At 38.6% G+C, this 18,296-nt stretch overlaps 8 protein-coding genes across 8 annotated transcripts; 3 read left to right on the top strand and 5 right to left on the bottom strand.

Annotated features, from left to right (window-relative positions):
* Window positions 1–780: 780 nt before the first annotated feature.
* Window positions 781–1,191, bottom strand: LOC123002864 (histone H3). Its single transcript, XM_044393533.2, has one exon. It carries the CDS (start codon window positions 1,189–1,191, stop codon window positions 781–783), a length of 411 nt encoding a protein of 136 aa, XP_044249468.1.
* Window positions 1,192–1,472: 281 nt separating this feature from the next.
* Window positions 1,473–1,784, top strand: LOC108065146 (histone H4). The gene has a single exon (XM_017153060.3). It carries the CDS (start codon window positions 1,473–1,475, stop codon window positions 1,782–1,784), a length of 312 nt encoding a protein of 103 aa, XP_017008549.2.
* Window positions 1,785–2,339: 555 nt separating this feature from the next.
* On the bottom strand, window positions 2,340–2,720 carry LOC123002938 (histone H2A). Its single transcript, XM_070211481.1, has one exon. It carries the CDS (start codon window positions 2,718–2,720, stop codon window positions 2,346–2,348), a length of 375 nt encoding a protein of 124 aa, XP_070067582.1. The 3' UTR covers window positions 2,340–2,345.
* Window positions 2,721–2,952: 232 nt separating this feature from the next.
* On the top strand, window positions 2,953–3,324 carry LOC138911927 (histone H2B). The gene has a single exon (XM_070211582.1). It carries the CDS (start codon window positions 2,953–2,955, stop codon window positions 3,322–3,324), a length of 372 nt encoding a protein of 123 aa, XP_070067683.1.
* A 419-nt stretch (window positions 3,325–3,743) lies between these two features.
* Window positions 3,744–4,496, bottom strand: LOC138911910 (histone H1-like). Its single transcript, XM_070211531.1, has one exon. It carries the CDS (start codon window positions 4,494–4,496, stop codon window positions 3,744–3,746), a length of 753 nt encoding a protein of 250 aa, XP_070067632.1.
* A 1,778-nt stretch (window positions 4,497–6,274) lies between these two features.
* LOC138911850 (histone H3) lies at window positions 6,275–6,685 on the bottom strand. Its single transcript, XM_070211426.1, has one exon. The coding sequence runs from the start codon at window positions 6,683–6,685 to the stop codon at window positions 6,275–6,277; it is 411 nt and encodes a 136-aa protein (XP_070067527.1).
* A 281-nt stretch (window positions 6,686–6,966) lies between these two features.
* Window positions 6,967–7,278, top strand: LOC123002932 (histone H4). Its single transcript, XM_044393690.2, has one exon. It carries the CDS (start codon window positions 6,967–6,969, stop codon window positions 7,276–7,278), a length of 312 nt encoding a protein of 103 aa, XP_044249625.1.
* A 553-nt stretch (window positions 7,279–7,831) lies between these two features.
* LOC123002929 (histone H2A) lies at window positions 7,832–8,214 on the bottom strand. The gene has a single exon (XM_044393686.2). The coding sequence runs from the start codon at window positions 8,212–8,214 to the stop codon at window positions 7,840–7,842; it is 375 nt and encodes a 124-aa protein (XP_044249621.1). The 3' UTR covers window positions 7,832–7,839.
* Between the last annotated feature and the right edge of the window lie 10,082 nt (window positions 8,215–18,296).

Raw genomic sequence — 18,296 nt, 5'->3', positions numbered from 1 at the left:
GACTGTTTTTAATAATTTTTCGAATTTTTAATTATGTCTAATGTTGAGCGTTTTTGTCCCATTGAACCACACTCATTTTTAGAGTGTGCGTACGTAGAAGTCGCACTCATTTAACCTAAAAAAACATAAAATATGTAATTTTGAATCTTTTTTTATTAAATATAATAAATAATGCATTAAATAATGTATATGTTTTATTTTCAGACTGTTTTAAATAAGTTTTCAATTTATTACTTATGTTTAACGTTGAGCGTTCTTGTCCCATTAAACCATACTAATTTTAAAAGTTTGCCGAAATCACAAGTGAAATGTTTTTAAAAACATATTTGAAAATAAGAAATGAAACATATATTGTCACGTTCGTTGATAAACATTAAATTTAAAGTCATTTACATCAAGATATGACACAAAATGCTGTCTTTTATAACTTGTTTTATATTTACCCAAGACAAAAATACTCCACTGAATGGTCCATAGACATAGGTCGCCATGAAGTTAGCGATTAAGAAAAAATATAAAATCTGTAATTTTCTAATCTTATTTTGTTTCATTATGTTCACTAGGTTATAATAAGAATATATTTGATAGATTTTCGATTTTTTTCTGATGTTTGAAAGTATTGACCATGTCTTTCATACTTCCGACTATTTCTTAATTTTATATACGTTGCTGCTGCTGAATTAAAATTAATATCTCATTGAACGTAATTTGTGGTCCTGAAAAGGACCGATTTGTACAAAGTATGCTGGAGCATTGGCAGCCAGTTGAAGCCGTCTCAACTTAAGCTCGCTCGCCGCGAATGCGACGGGCCAACTGGATGTCCTTGGGCATGATGGTGACACGCTTGGCATGAATGGCGCACAAGTTAGTATCTTCAAAGAGGCCAACCAGATAGGCTTCGCTAGCTTCCTGCAGAGCCATCACCGCCGAGCTCTGGAATCGCAGGTCAGTCTTGAAGTCCTGAGCGATTTCACGCACCAGACGCTGGAAAGGCAGTTTGCGGATCAGCAGCTCGGTACTCTTCTGGTAGCGACGGATCTCACGCAGGGCAACAGTTCCAGGGCGATAGCGATGGGGCTTCTTCACGCCTCCGGTGGCTGGGGCGCTCTTACGAGCGGCCTTAGTAGCCAGTTGTTTGCGTGGCGCCTTGCCACCAGTCGATTTGCGAGCGGTTTGCTTGGTACGGGCCATTTTCGAATTCACTGCTGTTCACGTTCACTTCACGTTTCAAAACACAATAAACGATCGCCGCATTTGCTACCTACTTATATAGCAAAACGTGGAGGGTTGAAAAGAGAGAGAAGCAGAGGCCATCTCATTTGTCGAGCGGAGAGCGAGGCGGACATATCGTTCGGACTCGCTCGTGTTTCTGGCGTTTTAGGTATATATAGGGGCACGCCGAAAATTTGGAATTAGTTCTTCAGTGACTTTCGTGCAGTGTGTTAACGTGTTAACAGTAGAAAAGAGTGAAAATGACTGGTCGCGGTAAAGGAGGCAAAGGCTTGGGAAAAGGAGGCGCCAAGCGTCATCGCAAAGTGCTGCGTGATAACATCCAGGGTATCACGAAGCCAGCTATCCGCCGTTTGGCTCGTCGTGGCGGCGTAAAGCGCATCTCTGGACTCATTTACGAGGAAACACGTGGCGTTCTGAAGGTGTTCTTGGAGAACGTTATCCGTGATGCCGTCACCTACACCGAACACGCCAAGAGGAAGACTGTCACAGCCATGGATGTTGTGTACGCCCTGAAGAGGCAAGGCCGCACCCTGTACGGCTTCGGCGGTTAAAAAACTAGTACAGCTTGTACTTCATTCAGCAATCGGTCCTTTTCAGGACCACCATTAAAATTTCGAGAGAAGACAAATTTTCAATAATATTTATAATACAATAATATTAAAATGCGCTGGAAAACAATCGGTCACTGAAATATCAAACTACACATGCACATGGGATGAATGTATTTTGTACAAACTGTACTGCTTGCAACGGAAAAGTGTAAGCGTAAACGGCAACTCGTTACATCTTTTGAGGAAGAAATACGAGTGAGTCGCCAATGTAATCTAAGAATTGAACATTTAGATCCTGTAGCTTTCGACCACTAATCTACTGGACCGACGGCCGAACAAATCCAAGATTAGCTTTCGAATAGTATTGTGAACCTACCATTTGTACCATTTGAATTCATTTAAGTCTCAATGTTATATTTCAAGCAGTTTTATAGTTTATTTTTGAAATTAAATCATATTCGTATATGTAAATCTTCTATTCTTTGGTAATAACGTGGTCGTCCTGAAAAGGACGGTTGGGTATATGTTTGTATGTACAAATGAGCTCCGCTTTTAAAACGATTAAGCCTTCTTCTCGGTCTTCTTGGGCAACAGAACGGCCTGGATGTTGGGCAGCACTCCGCCCTGGGCAATGGTGACACCGGAGAGCAGCTTGTTCAACTCCTCGTCGTTGCGGATGGCCAGCTGCAGATGACGCGGGATAATCCTAGTCTTCTTGTTGTCACGGGCAGCATTGCCAGCCAACTCGAGAACCTCAGCGGCCAGATATTCCATCACGGCAGCTAGGTAAACAGGAGCGCCGGCACCAACACGCTCGGCATAGTTGCCCTTGCGGAGCAGACGGTGAATACGGCCCACTGGGAACTGAAGACCGGCACGGTTCGAGCGGGACTTTGCCTTTCCCTTCACTTTGCCACCTTTTCCACGACCAGACATTTTGCTTTACGAGTATTTCACTTGGTTCACTTTACACACTGAAAACACACTGAATGCTCGCCCAGCCCCGGGTAGCCACGTATTTATACTTTTTCGTCTGCCTGCGCGTTCAGTTAGGGGTGGGTGCCATAGACCTGAAAACATTGCTCGAAAAAAAGTATAAAGCTGAACACTCTCTTCGCACCACTATGATCAGTGAATTGTGTTTGTGAAATCATAAGTGAAGTGAATAATGCCGCCTAAAACTAGTGGAAAGGCAGCCAAGAAGGCTGGCAAGGCCCAGAAGAACATCACCAAGACCGACAAGAAGAAGAAGCGCAAGAGGAAGGAGAGCTACGCCATCTACATTTACAAGGTCCTGAAGCAGGTCCATCCTGACACCGGCATTTCGTCGAAGGCGATGAGCATCATGAACAGCTTTGTGAATGATATCTTCGAGCGCATTGCTGCCGAGGCCTCTCGTCTGGCTCACTACAACAAGCGCTCGACCATCACCAGTCGGGAAATCCAAACGGCTGTTCGCCTGCTCCTGCCCGGAGAGTTGGCCAAGCACGCCGTTAGTGAGGGAACCAAGGCTGTCACCAAATACACCAGCTCCAAGTAATTTTCTCTTGCTGCGGATGCGGAGAAAGATCCAAAACGGCCCTTTTCAGGGCCACAACATATTTTACCAAAGAAACTAAATTTTCAATATACCATAAACCATTTGCCATTTGCCATAAAATATAAAATGATCAATTTGGTGCACCATTTTTTTAAAGGACTTAATCATTAACATCTATTTACAAAGAAATTGTGCAATGTCTCCTCTATGAACCTGGTATACTGATATACTTTCTACTGGCGGCCAGGTGCCACAATATAAATGGATACATTAAATGTACAATATGTTTTCAATTGAAAGTTCCTTTCTCTTGTTAACCAAAGTTGTAGCCCTGAAAAGGGCTTGTTAAACTAATTTCAGATTTCGAAATCTGAAATTGCGATTGCGAGCGTGTACCAGGTACTGTACTTTTTCACAATTTACTTCTTAGCAGCCGTAGTCTTGGCTTTCGGCTTCTTAGCGGTAGCAGGAGCAGCTGCTTTCTTCACCGCCTTTTTGGGTTTAGCAGACGCCGCTGGTTTGGCTTTTGGTGCTTTGGCCGCCTTCGGCTTCGCTGCCGTCGACTTGGCCTTTGTTGCTGCTGGCTTTGCCTTTACGGTTCCAGTTTTCTTGGCATCCTTGGCCTTCGTCTTCTCCGTTTTCTTCTTCTCGGCGGTCTTTTTGGTGGCAACAGCCTTCTTAGCCTTGGGCTTCTTGTCGGCAGCTCCCGTGGCAGCCTTCTTGGCGGTGGCTCCGGTCTTCTTGGCGGCTACCTTCTTGCTTTTCACTTTCTTCTCAGCAGACGCAACCTTTGGCTTGGGATCCTTCTTGGCGGAGGCCGACAGTTTAAATGAGCCAGACGCACCCTTTCCCTTTGTTTGAATCAGCTTTCCATTGACCACGGCAGATTTCAAGTACTTCTTGATGAATGGAGCCAGCTTCTGGGCATCGCATTTATAAGTGGCACTGATATATTTCTTGATTGCCAGAAGCGATGAGCCGCCACGCTCCTTCAAATTCTTGATGGAAGCGTCTACCATTTGCTGAGTTGGCGGATGCGATGGCGGGGCAGTGGTCTTCTTTGCCTTTGTAGCAGCGGATCCAGATGCCTTTTTGGCGGCCACCTTCTTCTCAACTGGCGCTGGTGGGGCAGCCACTGGGGAAGCGGACGTTGCAACTGCAGAATCAGACATTTTTATTCACTGAAATACACTTTTTTGTTTAGAAAATGGCGCGCGCGCTCGTTACCGACCTCCTTCGTTCGGATGAGAATCGAGGAGGAGAGCACTTTAACTGTGGGTCTGGCATCAGTCATTTGCTCTGCTAATGTTTGCTTGAAGTGCAAACTTATTTTCTTGTTTTCAGTGCTTAAGATTTTAAATAGAAAATATGTTTTTATTGGTATACATCCTTAAAAGATGAATTAATCAATTACCGTTTTCGAATTGTAAGTATCTTGTTTTTGTGACTTTTTATTGCTGCATGAACTTCAACATTGACATTCGTAACATGAACAATTTTTTTAAAAACCCATTTTAAAATATGAAATCTCTGAAATGCTTGGAATCTTGTTAATAAAAAATAAAATTCGAACCTTTTACTTTACGAAAAACCAAAAATATAATCACTTATCATTAATTTAGGTATTTTAATTCTTGTTTCAAGTTGTCCCTTGGCTACGTACAAAGTTGTCTATCAGACTACATTCGATAATAGTTTTCGGACTGTTAAAAATATTAATCTTTCGAAACATTACATTTATTTGCAATTTTATAAAATGATTTTTGTCTTTGTTTAAGTGGATTTAGCTTTTCAGGCAATTTTATAAATAGTTTTTCCAAATTCGGATACTTTGAGTCCCATATATGAATTAGGTAGAGGCCGCACTGAATTTTACATTTAAAAAAAAACATAAAATACATATTTTTGATTCTTTTTTTTATTTAACATAATAAGTAAAGCATTGAATAGTGTATATGTGTTATTTTCAGACTGTTTTTAATAATATTTCGATTTTTTACTGATGTCTAATGCTGAGCGTTCGTGTCCCATTAAACCACACACATTTTAAAAGTGTGCGGCTTCACGCACTCAATTTTTCTTACAAAAAAACATAAATTATATAATTTTGAATCTTTTTTTATATAATATAACAAATAATACATTGAATAATGTATATGTTTTATTTTCAGACTGTTTTTAATAATTTTTCGAATTTTTAATTATGTCTAATGTTGAGCGTTTTTGTCCCTTTGAACCACACTCATTTTTAGAGTGTGCGTACGTAGAAGTCGCACTCATTTAACCTAAAAAAACATAAAATATGTAATTTTGAATCTTTTTTTATTAAATATAATAAATAATGCATTAAATAATGTATATGTTTTATTTTCAGACTGTTTTAAATAAGTTTTCAATTTATTACTTATGTTTAACGTTGAGCGTTCTTGTCCCATTAAACCATACTAATTTTAAAAGTTTGCCGAAATCACAAGTGAAATGTTTTTAAAAACATATTTGAAAATAAGAAATTAAACATATATTGTCACGTTCGTTGATAAACATTAAATTTAAAGTCATTTACATCAAGATATGACACAAAATGCTGTCTTTTATAACTTGTTTTATATTTACCCAAGACAAAAATACTCCACTGAATGGTCCATAGACATAGGTCTCCATGAAGTTAGCGATTAAGAAAAAATATAAAATCTGTAATTTTCTAATCTTATTTTGTTTCATTATGTTCACTAGGTTATAATCAGAATATATTTGATAGATTTTCGATTTTTTTCTGATGTTTGAAAGTATTGACCATGTCTTTCATACTTCCGACTATTTCTTAATTTTATATACGTTGCTGCTGCTGAATTAAAATTAATATCTCATTGAACGTAATTTGTGGTCCTGAAAAGGACCGATTTGTACAAAGTATGCTGGAGCATTGGCAGCCAGTTGAAGCCGTCTCAACTTAAGCTCGCTCGCCGCGAATGCGACGGGCCAACTGGATGTCCTTGGGCATGATGGTGACACGCTTGGCATGAATGGCGCACAAGTTAGTATCTTCAAAGAGGCCAACCAGATAGGCTTCGCTAGCTTCCTGCAGAGCCATCACCGCCGAGCTCTGGAATCGCAGGTCAGTCTTGAAGTCCTGAGCGATTTCACGCACCAGACGCTGGAAAGGCAGTTTGCGGATCAGCAGCTCGGTACTCTTCTGGTAGCGACGGATCTCACGCAGGGCAACAGTTCCAGGGCGATAGCGATGGGGCTTCTTCACGCCTCCGGTGGCTGGGGCGCTCTTACGAGCGGCCTTAGTAGCCAGTTGTTTGCGTGGCGCCTTGCCACCAGTCGATTTGCGAGCGGTTTGCTTGGTACGGGCCATTTTCGAATTCACTGCTGTTCACGTTCACTTCACGTTTCAAAACACAATAAACGATCGCCGCATTTGCTACCTACTTATATAGCAAAACGTGGAGGGTTGAAAAGAGAGAGAAGCAGAGGCCATCTCATTTGTCGAGCGGAGAGCGAGGCGGACATATCGTTCGGACTCGCTCGTGTTTCTGGCGTTTTAGGTATATATAGGGGCACGCCGAAAATTTGGAATTAGTTCTTCAGTGACTTTCGTGCAGTGTGTTAACGTGTTAACAGTAGAAAAGAGTGAAAATGACTGGTCGCGGTAAAGGAGGCAAAGGCTTGGGAAAAGGAGGCGCCAAGCGTCATCGCAAAGTGCTGCGTGATAACATCCAGGGTATCACGAAGCCAGCTATCCGCCGTTTGGCTCGTCGTGGCGGCGTAAAGCGCATCTCTGGACTCATTTACGAGGAAACACGTGGCGTTCTGAAGGTGTTCTTGGAGAACGTTATCCGTGATGCCGTCACCTACACCGAACACGCCAAGAGGAAGACTGTCACAGCCATGGATGTTGTGTACGCCCTGAAGAGGCAAGGCCGCACCCTGTACGGCTTCGGCGGTTAAAAAACTAGTACAGCTTGTACTTCATTCAGCAATCGGTCCTTTTCAGGACCACCATTAAAATTTCGAGAGAAGACAAATTTTCAATAATATTTATAATACAATAATATTAAAATGCGCTGGAAAACAATCGGTCACTGAAATATCAAACTACACATGCACATGGGATGAATGTATTTTGTACAAACTGTACTGCTTGCAACGGAAAAGTGTAAGCGTAAACGGCAACTCGTTACATCTTTTGAGGAAGAAATACGAGTGAGTCGCCAATGTAATCTAAGAATTGAACATTTAGATCCTGTAGCTTTCGACCACTAATCTACTGGACCGACGGCCGAACAAATCCAAGATTAGCTTTCGAATAGTATTGTGAACTGACCATTTGTACCATTTGAATTCATTTAAGTCTCAATGTTATATTTCAAGCAGTTTTATAGTTTATTTTTGAAATTAAATCATATTCGTATATGTAAATCTTCTATTCTTTGGTAATAACGTGGTCGTCCTGAAAAGGACGGTTGGGTATATGTTTGTATGTACAAATGAGCTCCGCTTTTAAAACGATTAAGCCTTCTTCTCGGTCTTCTTGGGCAACAGAACGGCCTGGATGTTGGGCAGCACTCCGCCCTGGGCAATGGTGACACCGGAGAGCAGCTTGTTCAACTCCTCGTCGTTGCGGATGGCCAGCTGCAGATGACGCGGGATAATCCTAGTCTTCTTGTTGTCACGGGCAGCATTGCCAGCCAACTCGAGAACCTCAGCGGCCAGATATTCCATCACGGCAGCTAGGTAAACAGGAGCGCCGGCACCAACACGCTCGGCATAGTTGCCCTTGCGGAGCAGACGGTGAATACGGCCCACTGGGAACTGAAGACCGGCACGGTTCGAGCGGGACTTTGCCTTTCCCTTCACTTTGCCACCTTTTCCACGACCAGACATTTTGCTTTACGAGTATTTCACTTGGTTCACTTTACACACTGAAAACACACTGAATGCTCGCCCAGCTTTCTTTTCTTTCTTTATTGTCAATATTTTGAAAAATGGTTCAGTTTACATTTAAAGGAGTAATACATGTGTGACAATTTTCATGTTTACTGTTACTTAAATTTATTTATAGATTAGCCCTGCGCTTATAGCTTTTCGGGGCATTAGGCACTAGTTTCTTTACATTTGTACTTTTGTACTTACATTAAAGTTTGTTTTGTATGTGTATTTGTTCTTTAAGAGTTAGAGTGTTCAGGGAAAAAAATTTTTTTTTTTTGAAAAAACCTGAGATCGTGAGTGTTGTTGTTGTTTTGGTTTTGCTTATATCTAGTTCTTAAATATTATTTTGAGGAGAGGGGAGGGGGGCTATTTACATGTTCAGGGGTGGGGTATATATATACAGGAGGATTTTAGTTTATCAGTTAATAAATGTACGTCGGTTTTATTATTGAGTGAGGTATATTAGACCTTCATTTGTGTTTAGCGATTGGAATTTCCTGTTATAAAATATAAGTTTTCTATTCTGATCGTAAAGAATTCCACTAGAGTCTAGATGTCTTACAAAGTTTACAGTGACTAGTTCAGTTGAGTGCCTATAAGGTATTTCGTTCTGTATTTTTCGATGTTGTATTTTAAGATGAATTTTTCAAGTATTTTAAAAAGCATTTCGTCTAGTTTTTGGGTTTTTGTTATATTGTATAGTTTTTTATTTGATAAATAATGTTGAGTTTCGGGATTTCTTTGTTGTTCGATAGAATTTCTGAGAGTGTGTCTTTCAAATTTTCGTAGGTGTTCCATTTGGGCAGAGCTTAGACTCATCCAGGCTACGTGTCCGTATAGTAGGATAGGTTGGATTAGCTTCCTGTAAGCTAGAGAGCGCAAGTATGTAATTTGGCTATGATTAGATGGATTAAATATTGGTTTAAAGATGTGATGTATTTCCTTCAATTTCATTGTAGCTTTTTGTAAGTTGTACTCGGTGTGTTCTTTGAAGTTTAGTTTTTCATCGTAGATTATGCCTAGGTACTTCAATTGTTTCTTGTTTTGGATCGGGGTATCGTAATAAATAAATAGTTTTGGATTAAACTTTTTGGCACTCTTATAGAGGTTGCATGTTCTTGGGCCTTTATAGATGGTGCTGACACATTTGGTGCTATTTAGTTTTAGATGCCATTTAGTGAAATATTCACATAATGTGTCTAGAAATCTGTTCATTTCTGTTTCAGTTCGATGAACAGATCCACCAGATCCCAGGAGGAGGATGTCATCAGCGTATATTAGTTGTTCTATTCGGGTAGTTGAAGTTGGGTCAGGGGATTCATAAGATGGCATATCTGCTAGGTATATGTTGTAGAGTAAAGGGGCAAGTATCGAACCTTGTGGCACACCTGCAGGTATCAATCTAGTCATTGAATTTTCCGAGCTGTCAGGGCTGGTAACACTAAAAGATCTGTCCGTTAAGTAGCTATGTATCAGCATTGTACTGTTGAGGGTAAATCGATAGATATTTTTCATTTTGTAAATCAGACCTTGTGTCCAAACAGTATCGAAGGCCTTCTCGAAGTCGAGCGCACAGGCTATTGTAGCCCGCCTACGGTGGATGTTTTCAAAGATGAAATTGTTAGCTGATATCAGAGCGTGGTTTAGGGTTACCCCTTCTCGGAATCCATATTGTTCATTTTTCAAGGTATTTTTTGATTTTACTTGTTTAATTAGGTTTTTCATTATTATTTTTTCGAACAGCATACTGATTGCGGAGAGAATAGCTATAGGTCTATAGCTACGTAGGTGGTTTGGGTTAGAGTTTGGTTTTAGGATGGGGATGATTTTGCAGTGCTTCCAGTATAAGGGAAAGTAACTATGATTAATGCAGTGGTTGAAGATAATGCTTAAGTGCCTAAGCAGAGGTATATTAAAACATTTTAAAATGAAATTGCTGGTCATATCGTGACCTAGACCTTTTTTGTTATTTTTACATTTCAGAATGTCGAGAAGCTCTTCAGCATTGGTAAATCCAAGTTCCTCAGAACCTTCCCATTCGCCTTCGGCTGTATTTTGATTATCGAAGGTTATTATGTGATTCGGTGGGGTAGAGGTTAGCTCAGTTATTGCAGATTCTATTTGTGAACGGTGTACTCTGAGTGATTCGCTGCTTAGAGTCATGTCGAGATTTTGTTTGTGTGTTTGCTCGAAAGACCAAGCGAGAGCATTGACTTTAGCGAAGTCAGTTGTAAGTGTGGGAAAGGTGTGCTGGTCTATTGATATGTCTATGGAGTTCTTTTCATTATCGTTGAGTATTATGTGATGGCAAAACTGTTCTTGTTTGGGAATTCGAGGATTTATGTTTTTGATAGATTTATAGCTAATTTTGCTTGGGTTTATTGCTGCAAGCCTCTTGCCGATGATTTTAAGTTCAATTAGCTCTATGTGGTTTGAAATTTGTATGTCTATTTCTTTAATTATTTGTTTGATTATGGTTTTTTCTTCTATTGTGAGGGAGGTTATTTTTCGAAATAGCGTTCGTCTTAGGGTTCGCTTCACTTTTATTAGCTTCAAGCATGGTTTGCTCAGGTTAATTGTGTGCCGGTTTGGACTATTTGGTTTAATTTCTAGCTTTGGGATCACTAGGGGATTTTCTATTGTTTTAGCAATGGCGTCGGATAATGTTTTGATGTGGTTATCTATTTCTGGTGAGGTTATATTTGTATCGATGGGGATGTTTGTAACGTTTTGTAGTATTAATTTGTTCCAGAGTAGTGGGTTGATTTTGTTGAAATTATATATTGATTTACTATCATTATATACTAGCCGAGATTGTGCTATTTTTATTATAATTTGTATTGAGAAATGATCTGATGGAAAGTCTTTTATGACTCTGCAGCCTGATTCAATAGACGTTGTGGTTGAGGTTAGAAATAGGTCTATAGACGAGTCTGGTTTGTTATTTAGATTGGGTCGGGTTGGTTCATTTGAAGAAAGAATGTTTAGGTTTAAGTTTCGGGAAATCCAGTTGTATAGCGTTGTTCCAGATTGGTTGCTGTGGCGATGATTGTAGAATGGTTTGTTCCACGATGGATGTTTTGCGTTGAGATCACAGCCGATGATGATCTCGGAGCAATTTGGTATTACGTTAAAGGACGTTATAAGATCATTAAGGTCCTGCACGTGAAGCTTATCTTGTGGCCGATTATAGAGTGAGGCAAATATTATATTTTTTACTCTGTTTTGCCGATCTCTGTAAGTTAGTTGAATTGCTACTGCCTCCATTGCAATCATTGGTTTTTGATGTAATTGTAGAAATTTCATGCCGTTTTTAACGCATATTCCTACCGACGTTCCTGGTTTCTGAGGTGATACATTGCATCTTTTTGTGCCAGTATTTTGTCTAACGAAGGTGTAGTTTTTTAACAAGGCTGGGTTGTTTTGACTAAGGTGGTGTTCCGCAATTAGCATGACATCAGGTCGATGCGTGTTTAAAAAATGGTTAAGTTCATTACGTTTTCTTAGTTGCCTAATACCATTTACGTTCAGGAAAATACATTTTAAAGGCATTGTTACTGGGCTATTTGTAAGATAAAGTCTAATAAAATTTGTTTTTTTAGGCTTTCGTCATTGTTGTTAGGGTATTTTTTTATAGTATTTTGCATTATTTCAATGCATTGTACAATATTTTTCCCAAATAAATTTAAGGAATCATTGTTTACGTCATCAAATGTTAAAGCATTTATCTGTTGACTATTTTTTGACTTTGTTACATTACCCATGTGCTGTTGTAGGGCTGGGTTTGTGGTTTTTATGTTAGAATTAGATGCTGTTGGGGGGTTGTGATTAAACAATGAGGAGAAACTTCTCCCTTGGATTGTTTTACTTTGATTTATGGCTTTGTGAATAATTTTAGTGGATTTATTTTTAGTTTCAGCTCGTTTGCATTTCAGTTTCTCTAAGATCTCCATCCTTTTAGGGCATATTTTTGCATTTGCCGTATGCGGTCCCATGCAGTTTATGCACTGGACTTTATTGGTCGACATATTATCTTCATTTTCTTTTTTAATTTTGCATTGCCCTGGCTCATGCTTTTCAATGCATTTTACGCATCTATATTCCATACTACAATTCGAGGCAACGTGCTTGAAACGTTGGCACTTGAAGCATTGTTTTATTTCGTTCACGTGGGGTTTATAAGCTTCTATGATAATTTTGCAGTTTAGTAAGGCTTTAAGTTTAAAAATAAGTTTTATTTGGTCGGATTTTTGAATTGTTATTTTCCAGAGGACTTCCTTAAACTGCTTAACGGACAGAAATACAAGCTCAGGTATTGATTCGGCTAGGGCTTTTTTAATTTCCGATTCCTCATACACGCTTGGAGGAAGTTTTTTCAGAATAACCGTATGAGGTTTTAATTGTTTGGGCGTGTACGTGAAATAGCGGGTGTTACGTTCAGTTAAAAGTGTCTTGGTTTTCTCAAACTCTTCTAAGGAGAAAAGTTTAATATTTGTCCTATTTTTGTTAATAATGTTTAGAATAAAGTCTTCCGGCTTAATTATAGTTTTCAGACATATTTGTAAAAGTTTTGGATTTTGATTAAAAACTACAATAACTGGTAAATTTTTTACTTGTTTAGGTACTGCAGTTGTTGTTGTCACAGGTGATGTCGCAGTCGCTGCTGTCATCTTTGATCGCTTTTTGTTGGCGATCGGCTTTCCGAGCCTGGGAAAGTCCTGGTTGTTCTTGTTGTCGTCGTTGTTTAACAGAGCAAATTTGTTGTTTTTGATGGCTGCTGATTCGGCACGTTCGTCCTTCAGGCGCTGGTTTTCTTGACGTAGGATGGCTAATTCCTCCATTATGCTGTCTAGCTGTTCTTTGGTGATGAGGGCTTCGAGTTCTTCCTCGTCTTCCCCCTCAGTTTCGCAAGAATCTTCCGAGTAGTCCTCTTCTTCACTGTTCTCAGAAGTACGGTTTTTTTCGCGCTGGCGCTTTATGGAGCTTAGGTCGATCTCCATTTTCAAAATGTTGGAGGTATTGGGCTCAGGTGTTGCTGTCGGATCCATATTATTTGTAGCCAAAGACATATTAACCGACTCGATTGAGGCACGATTAATTTTCCTGGTGAGATGTGATGATGTTAGGTAAGGTGCATTTCGCGTTTTACCCAGATGTTTAATTGTTTTGCTTTTTGTGTTATTAATAAGTTCAGGTTTTTTTATGCCTAAAGACATTGAATAAGCAGCGATCTGCTCATTAAATGTACTCGGATCCACTTTGGTATCTTGTTTTTCACTCACGGTGTTTGGTAAAATTTCAGTCACTATCTGTATATTACTGGATATTTTCAGTCACTATCTGTATATTTTTGTATTTTCAGTCACTATCTGTATAATAAACTTCGCTTTCTGAGAACTTTCTAAGTTCCCGGAATCACAACTTCTTGGAAACCACCTTTTCCACGACCAGACATTTTGCTTTACGAGTATTTCACTTGGTTCACTTTACACACTGAAAACACACTGAATGCTCGCCCAGCTTTCTTTCTTTCTTTCTTTATTGTCAATATTTTGAAAATGGTTCAGTTTACATTTAAAGGAGTAATACATGTGTGACAATTTTCATGTTTACTGTTACTTAAATTTATTTGTAGTTTAGCCCTGCGCTTATAGCTTTTCGGGGCATTAGGCACTAGTTTCTTTACATTTGTACTTTTGTACTTACATTAAAGTTTGTTTTGTATGTGTATTTGTTCTTTAAGAGTTAGAGTGTTCAGGGAAAAAAATTTTTTTTTGAAAAAACCTGAGATCGTGAGTGTTGTTGTTGTTTTGGTTTTGCTTATATCTAGTTCTTAAATATTATTTTGAGGAGAGGGGAGGGGGGCTATTTACATGTTCAGGGGTGGGGTATATATATACAGGAGGATTTTAGTTTATCAGTTAATAAATGTACGTCGGTTTTATTATTGGGTGAGGTATATTAGACCTTCATTTGTGTTTAGCGATTGGAATTTCCTGTTATAAAATATAAGTTTTCTATTCTGATCGTAAAGAATTCCACTAGAGTCTAGATGTCTTACAAAGTTTACAGTGACTAGTTCAGTTGAGTGCCTATAAGGTATTTCGTTCTGTTCGATGTTGTATTTTAAGATGAATTTTTCAAGTATTTTAAAAAGCATTTCGTCTAGTTTTTGGGTTTTTGTTATATTGTATAGTTTTTTATTTGATAAATAATGTTGAGTTTCGGGATTTCTTTGTTGTTCGATAGAATTTCTGAGAGTGTGTCTTTCAAATTTTCGTAGGTGTTCCATTTGGGCAGAGCTTAGACTCATCCAGGCTACGTGTCCGTATAGTAGGATAGGTTGGATTAGCTTCCTGTAAGCTAGAGAGCGCAAGTATGTAATTTGGCTATGATTAGATGGATTAAATATTGGTTTAAAGATGTGATGTATTTCCTTCAATTTCATTGTAGCTTTTTGTAAGTTGTACTCGGTGTGTTCTTTGAAGTTTAGTTTTTCATCGTAGATTATGCCTAGGTACTTCAATTGTTTCTTGTTTTGGATCGGGGTATCGTAATAAATAAATAGTTTTGGATTAAACTTTTTGGCACTCTTATAGAGGTTGCATGTTCTTGGGCCTTTATAGATGGTGCTGACACATTTGGTGCTATTTAGTTTTAGATGCCATTTAGTGAAATATTCACATAATGTGTCTAGAAATCTGTTCATTTCTGTTTCAGTTCGATGAACAGATCCACCAGATCCCAGGAGGAGGATGTCATCAGCGTATATTAGTTGTTCTATTCGGGTAGTTGAAGTTGGGTCAGGGGATTCATATGATGGCATATCTGCTAGGTATATGTTGTAGAGTAAAGGGGCAAGTATCGAACCTTGTGGCACACCTGCAGGTATCAATCTAGTCATTGAATTTTCCGAGCTGTCAGGGCTGGTAACGCTAAAAGATCTGTCCGTTAAGTAGCTATGTATCAGCATTGTACTGTTGAGGGTAAATCGATAGATATTTTTCATTTTGTAAATCAGACCTTGTGTCCAAACAGTATCGAAGGCCTTCTCGAAGTCGAGCGCACAGGCTATTGTAGCCCGCCTACGGTGGATGTTTTCAAAGATGAAATTGTTAGCTGATATCAGAGCGTGGTTTAGGGTTACCCCTTCTCGGAATCCATATTGTTCATTTTTCAAGGTATTTTTTGATTTTACTTGTTTAATTAGGTTTTTCATTATTATTTTTTCGAACAGCATACTGATTGCGGAGAGAATAGCTATAGGTCTATAGCTACGTAGGTGGTTTGGGTTAGAGTTTGGTTTTAGGATGGGGATGATTTTGCAGTGCTTCCAGTATAAGGGAAAGTAACTATGATTAATGCAGTGGTTGAAGATAATGCTTAAGTGCCTAAGCAGAGGTATATTAAAACATTTTAAAATGAAATTGCTGGTCATATCGTGACCTAGACCTTTTTTGTTATTTTTACATTTCAGAATGTCGAGAAGCTCTTCAGCATTGGTAAATCCAAGTTCCTCAGAACCTTCCCATTCGCCTTCGGCTGTATTTTGATTATCGAAGGTTATTATGTGATTCGGTGGGGTAGAGGTTAGCTCAGTTATTGCAGATTCTATTTGTGAACGGTGTACTCTGAGTGATTCGCTGCTTAGAGTCATGTCGAGATTTTGTTTGTGTGTTTGCTCGAAAGACCAAGCGAGAGCATTGACTTTAGCGAAGTCAGTTGTAAGTGTGGGAAAGGTGTGCTGGTCTATTGATATGTCTATGGAGTTCTTTTCATTATCGTTGAGTATTATGTGATGGCAAAACTGTTCTTGTTTGGGAATTCGAGGATTTATGTTTTTGATAGATTTATAGCTAATTTTGCTTGGGTTTATTGCTGCAAGCCTCTTGCCGATGATTTTAAGTTCAATTAGCTCTATGTGGTTTGAAATTTGTATGTCTATTTCTTTAATTGTTTGTTTGATTATGGTTTTTTCTTCTATTGTGAGGGAGGTTATTTTTCGAAATAGCGTTCGTCTTAGGGTTCGCTTCACTTTTATTAGCTTCAAGCATGGTTTGCTCAGGTTAATTGTGTGCCGGTTTGGACTATTTGGTTTAATTTCTAGCTTTGGGATCACTAGGGGATTTTCTATTGTTTTAGCAATGGCGTCGGATAATGTTTTGATGTGGTTATCTATTTCTGGTGAGGTTATATTTGTATCGATGGGGATGTTTGTAACGTTTTGTAGTATTAATTTGTTCCAGAGTAGTGGGTTGATTTTGTTGAAATTATATATTGATTTACTATCATTATATACTAGCCGAGATTGTGCTATTTTTATTATAATTTGTATTGAGAAATGATCTGATGGAAAGTCTTTTATGACTCTGCAGCCTGATTCAATAGACGTTGTGGTTGAGGTTAGAAATAGGTCTATAGACGAGTCTGGTTTGTTATTTAGATTGGGTCGGGTTGGTTCATTTGAAGAAAGAATGTTTAGGTTTAAGTTTCGGGAAATCCAGTTGTATAGCGTTGTTCCAGATTGGTTGCTGTGGCGATGATTGTAGAATGGTTTGTTCCACGATGGATGTTTTGCGTTGAGATCACAGCCGATGATGATCTCGGAGCAATTTGGTATTACGTTAAAGGACGTTATAAGATCATTAAGGTCCTGCACGTGAAGCTTATCTTGTGGCCGATTATAGAGTGAGGCAAATATTATATTTTTTTCTCTGTTTTGCCGATCTCTGTAAGTTAGTTGAATTGCTACTGCCTCCATTGCAATCATTGGTTTTTGATGTAATTGTAGAAATTTCATGCCGTTTTTTACGCATATTCCTACCGACGTTCCTGGTTTCTGAGGTGATACATTGCATCTTTTTGTGCCAGTATTTTGTCTAACGAAGGTGTAGTTTTTTAACAAGGCTGGGTTGTTTTGACTAAGGTGGTGTTCCGCAATTAGCATGACATCAGGTCGATGCGTGTTTAAAAAATGGTTAAGTTCATTACGTTTTCTTAGTTGCCTAATACCATTTACGTTCAGGAAAATACATTTTAAAGGCATTGTTACTGGGCTATTTGTAAGATAAAGTCTAATAAAATTTGTTTTTTTAGGCTTTCGTCATTGTTGTTAGGGTATTTTTTTATAGTATTTTGCATTATTTCAATGCATTGTACAATATTTTTCCCAAATAAATTTAAGGAATCATTGTTTACGTCATCAAATGTTAAAGCATTTATCTGTTGACTATTTTTTGACTTTGTTACATTACCCATGTGCTGTTGTAGGGCTGGGTTTGTGGTTTTTATGTTAGAATTAGATGCTGTTGGGGGGTTGTGATTAAACAATGAGGAGAAACTTCTCCCTTGGATTGTTTTACTTTGATTTATGGCTTTGTGAATAATTTTAGTGGATTTATTTTTAGTTTCAGCTCGTTTGCATTTCAGTTTCTCTAAGATCTCCATCCTTTTAGGGCATATTTTTGCATTTGCCGTATGCGGTCCCATGCAGTTTATGCACTGGACTTTATTGGTCGACATATTATCTTCATTTTCTTTTTTAATTTTGCATTGCCCTGGCTCATGCTTTTCAATGCATTTTACGCATCTATATTCCATACTACAATTCGAGGCAACGTGCTTGAAACGTTGGCACTTGAAGCATTGTTTTATTTCGTTCACGTGGGGTTTATAAGCTTCTATGATAATTTTGCAGTTTAGTAAGGCTTTAAGTTTAAAAATAAGTTTTATTTGGTCGGATTTTTGAATTGTTATTTTCCAGAGGACTTCCTTAAACTGCTTAACGGACAGAAATACAAGCTCAGGTATTGATTCGGCTAGGGCTTTTTTAATTTCCGATTCCTCATACACGCTTGGAGGAAGTTTTTTCAGAATAACCGTATGAGGTTTTAATTGTTTGGGCGTGTACGTGAAATAGCGGGTGTTACGTTCAGTTAAAAGTGTCTTGGTTTTCTCAAACTCTTCTAAGGAGAAAAGTTTAATATTTGTCCTATTTTTGTTAATAATGTTTAGAATAAAGTCTTCCGGCTTAATTA

Source organism: Drosophila takahashii, chromosome 2L, assembly GCF_030179915.1.
Source record: "Drosophila takahashii strain IR98-3 E-12201 chromosome 2L, DtakHiC1v2, whole genome shotgun sequence".
Taxonomy (NCBI): Eukaryota; Metazoa; Arthropoda; class Insecta; order Diptera; family Drosophilidae; genus Drosophila; species Drosophila takahashii.
The sequence above is the reverse complement of the archived record's forward strand: the minus strand, read 5'-3'. Positions and strand labels throughout refer to the sequence as shown.